Source organism: Hyaena hyaena, unplaced genomic scaffold (genome assembly GCF_003009895.1).
Source record: "Hyaena hyaena isolate Hyena2069 unplaced genomic scaffold, ASM300989v1 scaffold_94, whole genome shotgun sequence".
Taxonomy (NCBI): domain Eukaryota; kingdom Metazoa; phylum Chordata; class Mammalia; order Carnivora; family Hyaenidae; genus Hyaena; species Hyaena hyaena.
The window spans coordinates 12,276-26,104 of record NW_024080726.1 but is presented as its reverse complement, the minus strand read 5'-3'; the positions used below and the strand labels follow the sequence as shown (position 1 = coordinate 26,104).

The 13,829-nt window shown below is 52.3% G+C and overlaps 2 protein-coding genes across 3 annotated transcripts in view; one reads left to right on the top strand and one right to left on the bottom strand.

Annotated features, from left to right (window-relative positions):
* Positions 1-5,719, top strand: part of CLCN6 (chloride voltage-gated channel 6) — a 33,365-nt gene extending 27,646 nt beyond the window's left edge. For both annotated transcript variants that reach the window (XM_039234981.1, XM_039234982.1), the window contains one exon: positions 2,581-5,719. In XM_039234981.1, the coding sequence (XP_039090912.1) occupies positions 2,581-2,661 (81 nt within the window). In that variant the 3' untranslated portion in view covers positions 2,662-5,719. The remainder of the gene's footprint in view (positions 1-2,580) is intronic.
* Positions 5,720-8,551: 2,832 nt separating this feature from the next.
* NPPA (natriuretic peptide A) lies at positions 8,552-9,985 on the bottom strand. The gene is made up of 3 exons (XM_039235010.1): positions 9,793-9,985; positions 9,364-9,690; positions 8,552-8,861 (listed from the first exon to the last, which is right to left on the bottom strand). The coding sequence occupies exons 1-3, from the start codon at positions 9,910-9,912 to the stop codon at positions 8,850-8,852; spliced, it is 459 nt and encodes a 152-aa protein (XP_039090941.1). The 5' UTR covers positions 9,913-9,985; the 3' UTR covers positions 8,552-8,849.
* Positions 9,986-13,829: the final 3,844 nt, after the last annotated feature.

The window sequence follows — 13,829 nt, the reverse complement described above, 5'->3', positions numbered from 1 at the left end:
TGGGGCCCAAACCTCCAAGGACCTTTGCCTCCTGCCTGTTGCCTGCGCCGCTCTCCACTCGGCCAGCAGGTGGCGGCCTTAGCACGTCCCGTGTCCTGGGCCTGAGCTGCAGGTGGGGCTGCTCCCCACCTAGTGAGCGGTTGTAACATTAAATGAGAGAACTTCAAGCAAAACTCTTGAGCGGTTTTGAAAGATACAGCCAGGTACAACTCATAAGCGTGGCCGCAGACTTTTTTTTTCTTAGAACTCCATTTTTTCCCTCCTTACACAGGTATTGTTTGGTTGTTAAATATACATATATGAGAAAACGTAGAAAAGCAGAATACAAACCAGAGCCTTGTTTCTACAGAGGTAGTAACCGCGCTGTCTTCCCAAGGTAGATCCTTTGTCGTTTTCCTCTGCGTCTAGGAATAGAGATTTTGCGTGTCAAGTTTTAACGAGAATGTTATCGTTATTCATAGTGTTTAATAAAATAATAATGGTTTGTTTAATCTAGAGGAAATGACTTTTCATGGCAGAAAATTTTGTTGGCCTACGATATAGGTGTGTTTTTAAGTTTGTTTATTTTGAGAGAGAGAGAACAAGTGGGGGAAGGGCAGAGAGAGGGGGAGGGGGGAGAGAGAGAGAGAAAGAGAGAGAATCCCAAGCAGGCCCCCAGCTGTCAGCACAGAGCCTGATGCGGGTCTTGGACTCACGAACCACAAGATCATGACCTGAGCAGAAATCAGGAGTCAGGCGCTTGACCAGCTGAGCCCCCCAGGCACCCCGGCTTCTGATATTTTAGTCGGCTTGACAGCATTCCACCGGCTGGCTGGCAGTCACTCGCCCCGCGGTCCTCTGTTGGGGGGTATTTAGTGAAATGTCACTGTATCGATCACCCTTTTGAGACCTTGGATCTGTGTTGCCAGATGCCCACGCCCCCTCGCCCCCCTCCCCCGGGAAATAGACCCTCTAAATAGAAGCGCCCCATGGCAGATGCTGCTCCTCGGGGGTGGTCATGGTGGACCACACTGTGTCCCTTGAAACACAAGTGTAGTGAGGGCTCTAGCACAGTTCGCGGTGTGGAGTGCCCACATGAGTGGCAGATGTGCGTCGCTGCCGCGGTTGTGAAAACCTGTCTCTGGACGCATGCTCCGCTGTCGCTGTTCCACACACTGGCAATTCCAAGTCTCTGAACACCGGCTGCACGTCCCATGGCCAAGCTCGTTTCTGACACCATGTACCGGGAGGTGGCGTGTTAAGGGCTCAGCCCGATGAGCCCCCGCCCACCCACTCCAGATGTCAATCAAAAGTCCAGGTTGTCCTCTGTGTTTCTGGTCAGGTGGCTCTAAGTTGAAGGTTCCCATGATCCTCTGCTCCTAGAACTCAAGGAAGCAGGTTACTTCCCAGAGTACTAGTTTACCGTAAAAGACTGTGACTCAGGAACGGCCAGATGGGCAGAGACGCAAAGGACAGGTGGGGGGGGGGGGGGGACCCTTCCACACTCTCCCAGCAAGCTGCCCTCCTGGAACCTCACGTGTTCACCGGCGTGGAAGCTCTCTCCGCACGCACGCCGTAGTTCAGGAATTTTCTTGGAGGCTTCGTTAGGTAGGCATGATTGATCACATCAAGGGTCATTGGTGATTGTTTCAACCTCCAGCACCCCCCCCCCCAAGTTAGGAACTGGGGTTGGAAGATCCAATGCTATAGTCACCTGGTTGGTCGCCTTGGCAACTAGCCTCGATCCTCAGGGGCTTCCTAGAGGTCCCATCATTCACATAAACTCCGGTTTGGTTGAAAGGGGCTTGCCCTGAATGATACAAGACACCCTCTCTTACTCTGATCACTTAATTCCACAAGTTTTAAGAGCTTTGTGCCAGGGACTAGGACAGAGACCTATTACAAATTTCCTTTCATAAATCCTATTATAAATCAGAGTCACAATGACTCAGACGGTGCTGAGAGACAGTATTAACTGTAGCGGGGTCCGGGCACCTCGGAAGCCTGCATTGAGCTCTGCCTTTTGCACAGGTGCGTGAAGCAGGCTCCAGGGGTGGTGGGAACTGAGAAGGTTAGGGAGCATGTGCCTTGTTTAAAAAGACACTCAAACTCAGAGGCACCTCCCCAGGTGGCTCAGTCCGGTAAGCATTTGACTCTTGATTTCAGCTCAGGTCATGATTTTAGAGTTTGTGAATTCCACCCCCACATCAGGCTCTGCGTTGACAGCTAAGGGCCTGCTTGGAATTCTCTTTCTCTCCCTCTGGCCCTCTCCTGCTCATGTGCACACTCGCTCTTGTGCGCTCGCTCTCTCTTAAAATAAATATATAATTTTTAAGACATTCAAATTCAGATTTTTAGCTGGCCCGACTAAGATTTTTCTTGGAGGTGAGTTTGCCCCCTTGGCCTCCAGTTTATAAGCCCCAGTTACCAGTTGATCTCCTTCTCATCTGGAACCTGGGTAACCTTGAACTGCGCAGCGTGACAAGGTTGTCACATCTGTCCCCACACTCTGCGCAGGATTGGGCAAGCTCTGTTCGCTCCTGTTCTTGCCCCAGTGGGCTTATTCTGCAGGTGACGTGGGCTTTCTTCTCCGTGTCCTAGATCGTTGGGATCATCACCCGGCACAACCTGACGTACGAGTTTCTGCATGCCCGACTGCGGCAGCACTACCAGACCATCTGACAGGCCAGCGTGGCCAGCCCACCTTCTCCTGGAGCTGCCTGGGGGTGCAGCTCGCTCGTGCTCCGCCGCCGCGGCCAGCTGGGGCCAGTCCAGGGCACGGAAGATTCCCATCCACCCACTCACTCGGAAAGCCTCCAGTCATCGAACGCTTCTCTGGTCAGATCCTGGGGATGGCATCGCACCAGGAGAGCATGAACTTGTCTGACTTTCTCAGCAAGTATCTTCCTGTCTCCTGCTCACTGCTTTTTCTGCCGTCTAGCATCGGCTCAGGCCCCAGGCCCCTCCACCCCACTAGTGCCAGGACCAGAGGGGACGTCAGACCTCCCCACCTCGGAGAGGGACCCCCAGAGCAGTTTTCCTGCCCCTCCTGCTGCTTTCGTAGGGAACCCAGCTGTTGCCTTAAACTGTAACGGGAGGGACTTAGGCCAAGGCAAACTCTGGGGCAAATGCCAGTCGCCAAATTAAGTGAATTACCAAATTTAGGGATTGGCCAGTGAGAAAATTCACCCCACTTTCAGGGCAGTCTTCTTCATTGGGACCCTTAACTCGATGTGCTCAGCAGTTTGGAGGAAGCTCCTCCTTCCTGGAGAGGTGTTGCGCCGGGCTCACCCCTGCTGCCCTGGGCTCACCCCTGCAGTCCCGGGCTCACCCCTGCACCCCTGGGCTCACCCCTGCACCACTGGGCTCACCGCTCAGCCCCGGGCTCCCCCTTGCACCCCTGGGCTCACCCCTGCAGCCCCGGTCTCAGCCCTGCTGCCCTGGGCTCACCCCTGCAGCCCCGGGCTCGCCTCTGCTGTCCCGGACTCACCCCTGTGACCACAGTCTCCATAGGGCCAGCACCTTCCAGAAGCACAAAGCATTAAGGTCCCACTGATCGTCCCTAAGATGTCTGACCATACGCCCTGATTTACAGCCCCCCAGCTTCTCTCCTGGTGACTCGTGTTTACCCTGGTCCATCCCTCGTCCCTTTCATCTGCACTGACTAACTTTCCTTCAGTTCTTACGTGCGTCTTCCTGGTAAAGCAGCCTCAGCCCAGAGGACCTTGGCGTTCCCCCCACCCCAAGTTAGCTAAAAGCAGGGCACCCCGTGATGAAACTGCTCGACCTTACTCTGGGGGATGGTAGTTATGTCTCAGACGGAAAGAAGTGAGTCCTGAGCCAGTGACCTCGGCAGGAACGCGACGGGGCTGGAGAAGCCAGTGTGAGGATAAAGCAGATGGCTTATTCCTGGAGGAGGGTGTGTGCCCCTCACCAGCCTCTCTCGCCCCCCCCACCCCCCCCAGCCACCCCCAGCCATCCCCAGCCTGTGGAGGGGCCTGGGGGGGGCAGGACCAGGCCCTGAGGCTGTAGCGTTAACCAGGGGAAGGAGGCCTCTCCTCTTGGCTGTCAGTGACTCGGTCTCCCTCCAGACCGGGCGGTCCTCTGACTGGGCCCCCAAAGTGAACACTTGCCGTGGGGTATTTGTACTTCTTTCCTCAACCCCTGTGCTCTCCCCTTATTTGTGCCCCATCCGAGGCCCACCCTGCAGCCCTGGGGCAGGCACGCTTTGGGCCTCAAGAGGTCATTCCTGTGCATTTAAGTTATTTTTATAAATTGCGGAAGTTGCCTAAGGGCGTGGACGCCTGACTTCGGCAACACCTCTTGCCCTCTCCCTGGGGGTGGGCATCCGTCCATCCGTCCGGGCCGGCCTAGACCCTGTGCTCGGCACACTCTGCTCACTTAAGTGAGGAGACTGCTTCCAGGATCTTTTCCACTTGCCTGTGGCCCTCTCCCATTTTCCTGCCTCTTTGACCAAAAGTACTTTAACTTCTACGTTTTTCAGCTTCCTCAGATGCACTTGCCTTGTGAGATGTGGATGGGACCCCCAGTAGCTAGTTGGGGGAATCACAAGGACCAAAAAAGGCAAGCCCTTCTGACTGTGATTGTGTTTAACTAGCTGCCCCTGTGTTTTAAGGCAGCAGTCAGAGCTTGGCCACATTCATCCTTCCTTTTATTAAGAAAGAAAGCAGTTAGTTCCCCGAGTCAGGAGAGTGTCCAGACCACCCATCACAGAAACTGAATCCCCTCTTCCCATCCCTCCCGGCAGAACTAAAGTGCTGCGAGGAGGGGTGGGGGGGACCTCTGGCCTCCGGGGGTCTGGGAAGCCGCCTGCCTCAAGGCCGCCCTGGGTGCATGTTGTTGGAATCTACCCCTTAGTGCCCACTGCCTTGCATTTAAGTCACCAGATGCTTTGTTCCCACTGATGTGGCCTGGAGGTAGACAGTACCGCACAAATGCATCCCTCTACCACGTGGCCGCCACGGACCCAAACTCACTCTGGAAAGGCACACTGCTTCCTGCCCTCTGCGGGCGTCTTCCCCTCCCTGATATGCCCAAAGACAGCGACTGCCCCACTTGTAACAAAGTAACTGGAAGCCTCACCCCTTGAATAATGAGAAGCCCACGTTGTCACCACCTCCCCGGTCACCGGCCCCTTCACCTCCACGTGGGATGGCACGTCCATAAACAGAACCCACAGGGGGCCCGGCGGTGGCTGGAGACAGTTTTCTGTGTTTCATCTCGCGCTTGGTGTTTCCGGTTCCCCAGCTGAGGTGATCGGGAGCTAGGGAGCAAGAGTCCCTCCCGACCGCAGGACCTTTGCACTCTGGGGGATGATTTGCTCATGACCTTGTTTAACTAATGGTTCCTGGCCGGGATGGACGCTTGCTTGCTTGACCCAACCAACTCTGACATTCCCGATGCAAAATCGTGTCCTGACGCGGCCCTCGGAGACCAGAAGGCCCCTGGAAAGGCCAGAAGCGCCCTCCCGGGCCCTGCGGTGTGGATGTACAGTATTGCCCCACGGCCCCGTGGACCTTGGTCACCTCGGCAGTAGCAGCTTCCTTTTCTCTGTTTGCACTGTTGGTTTGTATAGTAATATTAGCTAATTCTATTGTGTACATATTGTATTTTTTTTTAATTTGTAAAATTCTATTTTTATTTGAACTTTTGAAACTTGGAAGTTCTCATTGTAACTGTAACAACGTCAGAATAAAATGTCTTCATCTGTCTCCTTTAAGCTTCTCCCTCTTCCCCCCGCCCCGCTTTCTTTAGAGCAGCACTTGGCTTTTACTCTACTCTCTCTTTCCAATCTGCAAAAATGGCAGAGAAGATGTGGAGTCTCTGCCGTCTCCTCCCAGAGCTCTGTCAGCAAGATTTGTTCCCAGGGGTCCCTCTGCTCCCACCTTAGTCCTGTGGATCTGAGCAAAAATCACCCAGTTCCCAGCCTTCCGCTTCTCCCCTCAAATGAACCCCCGGGGACCTTGGTCGCTGATGCTTTGCTCCTGTAACAGGCCTCCTGCTCCCTCAGTCAGTGCCTCCGTAGTAAGGGGATCCATTTGTGTGCCTGCAGGGCTGCTTTCAGGAATCTGCCCCGCGGACATGTTCTCAGCACCCAGCCGGAAGAAGTGATGTCAGTACCGATCTGTAGATGCTTAGACCTTGGAGCTGGCTTCCCTGCCGCCATCTGTCATTGCTCTTTGCTCGGCCACAAGTAGGATTCTCTTTGTCTCCGGTCGGTCTGCTTTAAGTTGCCCTTCGACCAGCAGTAGATTTCGCCTCCGTTCAATCCTGACCCCAGGTTTCCTGAGAGCCAGGGGCACTTTCTGTGTATCCGGCGCATCCATCATTCCCATTCTGTGAGCGCCCGCCGTGTCCCAGTGACACCTCGGGAGTGTGTGCGGGGCTCACCGCACTCCCCCTCCTTGCAGCCCCTCCTCCCCAGACCTCGGCAGCCGAGTTAGGACACACGCTTCTCCCTGTTTCTGCTCTTGTCCTTGTTAGTCCTCTGCTTCTTGGTTTTCTGTCCCTCTCTGCCCAAAGTCCACATGAAGAATACTTTTATCGGAAGTGGTTAGGTTTAAGGTCTTTCCCTGCCTCTGCCCCTGAACCATCAATTCACTTCTGGCCTCCCCTTCCCTTACAAAGAGCAAACTACTACTTTGTCCCTCTTTTCCTAACTTCTGTACAGGACCAAGACAATTTGACTTTTTTTTTTTTTTTTTAAGTTTATTTTGAGAGATAGAGAGTGTGCATGAGCAGAGAGAGCGGGAGAGAGAATGGATCCCAAGCAGGCTCCACACCATTAGTGCAGAGCCTGATGCAGGGATCCATCTCATGAACTACAAAGTCATGGCCAGAGCCAAAACCACGAGTCTGGCACTTAACTGACTGGCACTTAACCGACTGAGCCCCCCCCAGGTGCCCCAACAAATTGACATTTATAGAGCGCCGAGAATGCCATGGGCTGCAGCGGTGCTGGCCAGGCCTTTACCTTCAAGGAGTATACAGTCCAGGGACACAGCCACAATTGCCTGCCAAGGCAAATTGTGTTGTGTTGTACTCGTCATATATAGAATGCTACCAATGCAGAGCATAGTGAGTTCTGGGCATATGATACCAGGGATGGAGTGGCATCTTCAATGAGCCGTGGATGTGTAGAATGTTCCCAGGAGCACTGGGTAAATAGCATTACAGGAGGAAGGAACAGGATAAATAAGGGCACGGAGAAGTGAGCAGTTAGGTGTAGGGGGAGTTGGAGGCATGTCATAGAATCTGACATGGAGAATGAGGCACATAGGGCGGGAAAACAGAGCAAGCCTCCCTGTTGTGGGTGAACTTAGTGCCTGGTACTCTCCACTTTTCAGAATCGGATACAAAGAAACGGCATCTTCTCCACTGCAGCCCTGTTCCATCACCTTGGGGCTGAATTAGAGAAAGCTGGTGGCTAGTTTTTAATTATGTATTAGTATCCCAAAGGCACATAAACTGTGCAGTTTGTCAGCAAAGCAAACGTTTCTTTCTTCACTCAGCTTTTTTTTTTTTTGAGAGAAAGAGAGAGGGCGTGTGCGTGGGTGAGATAGGGGCAGAGAGAGAGGGGACCAAGGAGCTGAAGTGGGCTCCATGCTAACAGCAGCAAGCCCGATGTGGGGCTCAAATGCAAGAACCATGAGATCATGACCTGAGCTGAAGTCGGATGCTCAACCGACTGAGCCCCCAGGGCGTCCTGCTTTGCTCAGCTTTTGAAAGCAAATACAGCCTCCATAGCTCAGAGGTTAGAGCACTGGTCTCGTAAAAGCAAATATTTTGCCCACTTTTCTTAAACGGCAGCCACTCGGCTGCTGCAAGTAACTCTCTCAAAAGGTATCAGAGAAAATTGTGTTAGTGATCTCATTTACAAATGTGCCTTGATTTTCTTTTTCAGGCTCTGAGTATAAATGTGGATCCAAAAAAACCCCAAAAAACTACTAGGTATACAAAATTGTTTATGGAGTACAAGCTACATTAGATGCAACCAGGAGAAAAAAGCCCAGATGTTTGTAAGTTTTCTTTTCAATAAATAAGTGCCCTGAATGTGAGCAAATCTGAAAAATAAATGTCCTTTCAGTCTCCTGGGGCATTTCCAGGACCCCCGATGAGGCTGTGAACTGCGGTTTGAGCCCTACCCTCCACCAAAGAAAAACTTGGGGGTGAGAGGTGGGGAGGGAATACAAGGAAGAATTTGTTCAAACCCACAGAATGCCACCAAGAGTGACCCTAATGTCAGCTGTGGACTCTGGATGACAACCACGTGTCAAGGCAGGTTCCTTGGCTGTCGCAAAGGCACCATTCTGGTGGGACACCTTGATAATGAGGGTGGCTCTGCATGTGGGAGGGCAGGGGGTCAATGGGAAGCCTCTATACTTTCTTCTTCATTTTGCTGTGAACCTTACATGGCTCCCCAAGATAAATGCTATTATGTTTACAAGGAAGAAGAAAGAAACAAGGCATTCTCTCTGACAAGAGGTAAAACGGGTATCAGGCTGAATTCTCCCAGGAAAAAGAAAGAAATCACACCAACCGAGCCTTCGGCTTCTGTCCGTGGTGCTGAAGTTTATTCATCTTTCAAACAACTTCCAGTAATGGGTGAATGTCTACCCTAAAATTTAATGCATGGGATGGGAGAGGAGCGGAAGCCACAATTAAGCCACTTGGTCTACATTCAGCATAAAACGTGAGAAACATTGATAAGAGGCTGCAGCTTGAACAGGGTGCTCATCACGGCTCAACTTGATGGCAATGAGATGGGACACAGTTGAGTGAGAGACCCCAAGGGATGAGGATCTCTCGAAGTCTGTCCAGGGCCTGGCCCGCCTTTTCCTCCCTGGCCATTATCTTCGGTACTACAAAGAGAACAGAGACAAGGTTGGCTTAGTGACCTGGCCCTATTGGAAAAGTCCACCTCACGGGACTGTGCCCAGTTCCCCGCAGCCCCCACTCCAGCCTGACAACCCTGAGTTTCATGACCTGGTACACAAATTGCTTGTTAGAAGCTATAAGTCAACCTCAGTCATTTTCACTTAATCCTTTGGGATCTGGCAACTCTGGGGAGGAACATGAACAGCCAATCAGCAGAATGAATGTGACTTGACTCCATGAACATTTTAAGTCCCCAGTGCTCATGGCAGTAACTTTTTTTTTTCCTTAACATTTTCTTAGCAGCCTGTACCTGAGAATGATGTCATTGCTTCAAGCTGGAACAAAATTTTCCAAAAAGTAAGCTTCTACTCTGGTCTCTTTACAGCAGGAGGCATCCCCTGGTGGTGTTCTTTGACAAGGTTTGAGTCTCAGTGAATCCATAAATGCCTTCCTCCCCACCCCATTTCCACCCCAAGTGCCTCTTACCCGGAAGCTGTTGCAGCCCAGTCCACTCTGAGCTCCAATCCTGTCCATCCTGCCTCCAAAGCAGCTGGACCTCCGCAGACTCCGAGGGGCAGCGAGCAGTGCCCTCAGCTTGCTTTTCAGGAGGGCAGCTCTATCGGAGGAGTCCCAGGGGCCACGCCCAAGGGCACCCCCATCTCTCTGGGCTGGGTTGACCTCCCCAGTCCAGGGAGGCACCTCAGGGAGGGGGCTGAGAGCTACCCCAGCTTCCTCATTCTGCTCACTTAGTGCTTGTGGGGGCACGACTTCATCTTCTAAAGGCATCTTGTCCTCCAAATGGTCCAGCAAATTCTTTACAAAAGGAACACACAGGGAAAGGGAGAGGTCTCAAATGACTGGCACAGTGTCACAAAGCCCCCTAGTCCCAGACTGTGGCCCCTGTCCTGGCCCTACCTTGAAATCCATCAGGTCTGCATTGGACACAGAGCTGTACACGGGGTTGGCTCCTGTTTGCCCCAGGAGCTGAAACGCCAGGAAGAGGAAGCTTGCGGTGATGGTGGAGAAGGAGCCCATGGTGGCGTCGGTCAAGGAGTGTTCTGGTGCTTGCTGCCTCTCTGTCCTCTCCTTTCCTTCTCTCAGCCTCCCTCCGCCTCTGTCTCCCAGCTGCCCTACACCTCCTCTTTTTATAGCCCCCCAGCTCTCCAAGAGCGCAAGAGGGACGGAACCCTCCCCATTCTGTCACTTGCAGCGATAAAGCAGCTGAATGAGGAGCAGCAGAAGATGCCCTTTTAAAGCTATCAGCCCAGCAGAGCCTGTCACTGCCCCTCCACCTTGAGCAGCCCCAACAACCCCAGACCCTCAGCTGCAAGAGCCACATTCTTGTTGATTTGCCTCAAGAGGTTCCCACTTCAAAGGTGTGAGAAGAGCAAAAAAGAGTCCTTGGTTATCTCACAGTGATGCCTGGGGCTTCTTTCTCCTCGGCAACAGGACCCACGCAGGGAGGCAGAGGGTGACGGTTGGCCAGTGCCCAGCTCCCCCGGGGTTGGTTTTCGGCTCAGTTGTCAGGGGCTCCAAATAAGGGCGGGAGAGGAGGAAGTGGCAAGCAGCCGGCAGCTCAGGACAAATTAGTCCAGATGCTCAAGCCAGCCTCACACCTGACTCATCAGCCATGAGGGCAGACCTCTCCCTCCAGCTGAGCTGCCCTCACCCCTGGCAGTCACTCTCGGCAGTCAGGTGAAGAGGGAGTTATTATTTAGAGCATTAAGTCAGCCGGGAACCAAATGTGATGAATGTCCCAAGAATTCAGCTCCTGCACATAAACACCAAGAAAACTTTTGGGAACACAGCCATAACCTCCGCCAAGCTCCTCCTCCTTCCCCTTCATCCACAGTAGAGAGGCCAACATTTTCATCCCTGTCACCTCACTGATTATAGAAGCTCAGACTGAGTTTGAAGCTTGTAATGCTCCCAAAGCTCCCGGGAAAGCTCCCGTGGCAAGCTGGTTGGTGGAGGGAGAGGGAGGTGAACGTGGCACCCAGTGTCCCTTAATGTCTCCCATGACCTTCCATGAGGCCAGGCAAGTGATGAGCCTCTGGGGCCTCCATTCTCCTGACCCCCCAAAGAGAAATAGGGAGCAAGGCTTTCCCCCTTTTTTTCAAGATTTTATTTTTTTAATGTTTATTTATTTATTTTGAGAGAGAAAGTGAAAGAAAGCAGGGGAAGGGCAGAGAGAGAGAGAGAGAGAGGGAGGGAGAGAGAGAATCCCAAGCAGGAGCTGCGCTATCAGTGCAGAGCCCTATGCTCACAAACTTTGAGATCATGACCAGAGCCAAAATCAAGAGTCAGCTGCTTAACCGACGAGCCCCCCAGGTGCCCCTCAAGATTTTATTTTTTTAAATGTTTATTATTTTTGAGAGAGAGAGAAAGAGCATGGGAGGGGCAGAGAGAGAAGGAAACACAGAATCCAAAGCAGGCTCCAGGCCCTGAGCTGTCAGCACAGAGCCCGACGTGGGGCTTGAACTCACAAACCGTGAGATTATGACCTGAGCTGAAGTCAGAGGCTTAACTGACTGGGCCACCTAGGTGCCCCTCAAGATTTTATTTTTAAATAATCTCCACACTCAACATGGGCTCGAGCTCACAACCCCAAGATCAAGAGTTGCACACGCTACCAACAGGCAGCCAAGTGCCCCAAGCCTGTCCGCATTTAACAAGTGGTCTCCATTCAGTAAGCGCTGAACTCCATGTTAGCATACTTTTCAATGCAAGATGGGCTTGGAGGGAAAACCCTAAATCTGAAGGGTTGAAAGACCTGCACTATAGCCCCAAACAAACCAAGTTACACACATTGTCCCAGCCTTATTTTCCCTATGCTCTACCCACCTCTCAATGTTGCCGTGAGGCTTAGACAAACCACCGATGTGTGCATTCTGCCCACGCATTGTGAAGTGGGAAGTGCTATCTGTTTGCAAGATGGTAAGAATGGCCACCTATATTGATCAGCTCTAACATGCCAGGCACCATGTGGAGAATCTTATATGGATTATCTAATTTTCTTTTTTTTTTTCTTTTTTTCTTTTCTTTTTTTTTTAGGAGAGAGAGAGAGAGAGAGAGAGAGAGAGACAGCGTGAGCAGGGGAGGGTCAGAGAGAGAGGGAGTGACAGACTCTGAAACAGGCTCCAGGCTCTGAGCTGGCAGTCAGCACAGAGCCTGACGCGGGGCTCGAACCCACGAACCGCGAGATCATGACCTAAGCGAAAGTCAGACGCTCAACCGACTAAGCCACCCAGGTGCCCCAGGATTATCTAATTTTCATCCCCACCCCCACGAGGTAGGTAATACTGTTCCCATTTACAGAGGGGCAGACCTGAGACAGAGTGTATGTCACTTGCCCAAGGTCGCTCGGCTCCAAAGTAGCAAAGCCCAACTAGAACCCTGGGTCTGACACCAGTGCCCACCATTCCTAATCCATTTCACAGATGCTGCTGCCACTTAGCATAACGGTTCCTTACCAGCCCTTCCGGTGCAGTCCCTGATTAAACACACCCCTATCCCCACTCCCAGGTGACCTCTGAGCAGCTCCTTCACCTTCCTCCCTTCCTGGGCAGGGGGTGTGGTGCTTGGCAAGTCTGTGTGCTTGTGTGTGAACTACCTCAAAGAAAGGGGCATCCAAGCCCCACAACCTGCCGACAGACCTGATGTGTTTCAATGGGCCCCGTGGAAGCCAGGAAGTGCGTGTGTAATGAACAGTCAAGCCCCCTCCCTGGTTGACCAGGGGGAGAGGCTGTTCCGCGGGCAGGCAGGAAATCGGGACGGTACACAGCCAGAGGTCACAAGAGGTATCCAGGGTGATTTTATTCTAAGACAGAAGGAGAAAGGAGCCCTCTCCAGTAACCTTATCTGGGTCAGCCGAACTCGGCTTGAAATCCAAAGTGGGTGCAGCCCTCAACGGGAACTCTGGGGGCATCGTATCCTGATGAGTCCCTGGAATGTGCTCACAGCTTAATCGCACGGTTGGCAGGGTTATTATTAGCAAAGAGGATTCAGTGAGCAGCCACACTGGGGGAACTGATGCTCCTTGCTATGTGCGTCACACGGGCGGTCCCCTGGAGATGCCCTTTCAAACAGGCTTTTGACGTGGGCGGCGACTTCCGGAAGGGCCTTGTGGCAGGTGGCCCCTGTAATGGCTCGGCCCCCAGGGCCTGTGCTGCTCCTCCGTCCTGAGCCACTTCTGAAGCCTGCAAGTGGCCCAAGGAGAGGCAGAAATGCCCTTCAAGTTTCCAGAAAGTGAATTTCGGTATTTTCTCTGCTCTTTGTATTAAAGTAACCTTTCCTCTTCCAGAGTGAAACCGCAGCAGGGCCTTAGTGTCAACTGTTGCATTTCTTCTAGTAGCCATAGCTTTTTGTCTGGGTTGGGTTCGGTTTTTGTTATCTATTTTGTGGAAGGGGGGTGGCAAGAAAGAGAACATTCAGTTTTGCCCTCCCAAGGACTTGACATTGAGCCAACACCACCTTCTGCACTGACAAGGCTTAGTGGAAATGGAGACAAGCCTCATATAGACTTATTACCCCAATCTTAGTGAAGCCTTCGATTTGCACTTGAAACAGAAAATGGCCTGATGTAAAGTTTCTCTTCTTTTCCATGCCCTGGCTCGATCTTGGGTAGATGTGCACATGCACCTGTGTGGAGGAGTTAATATTTAACGGAGTGTTTAGAAGCCGGCCTGTAGGAGTGAGACAGAAGAAAAGCAAAAGGCACAGAAAACCAGATCCACCCCCCACCCCCACCTCTTCCACTAGCTAAAAAGTCAAAAGCCTTTATTTCCTTATCACTGGAAAGAAAGAAGTTGTTTTAGTCATATGATGGAATGAGTATTGCAAATGGGTGGGAGAATCCAGAATTGGGGTGTCTCTAGCTTGTCTCAGAGTCCCCATCTCAGGACCCTCCACGGGGATGCTGTGGGCTGCTTCAGGGAGCCATGAGGTCCCAG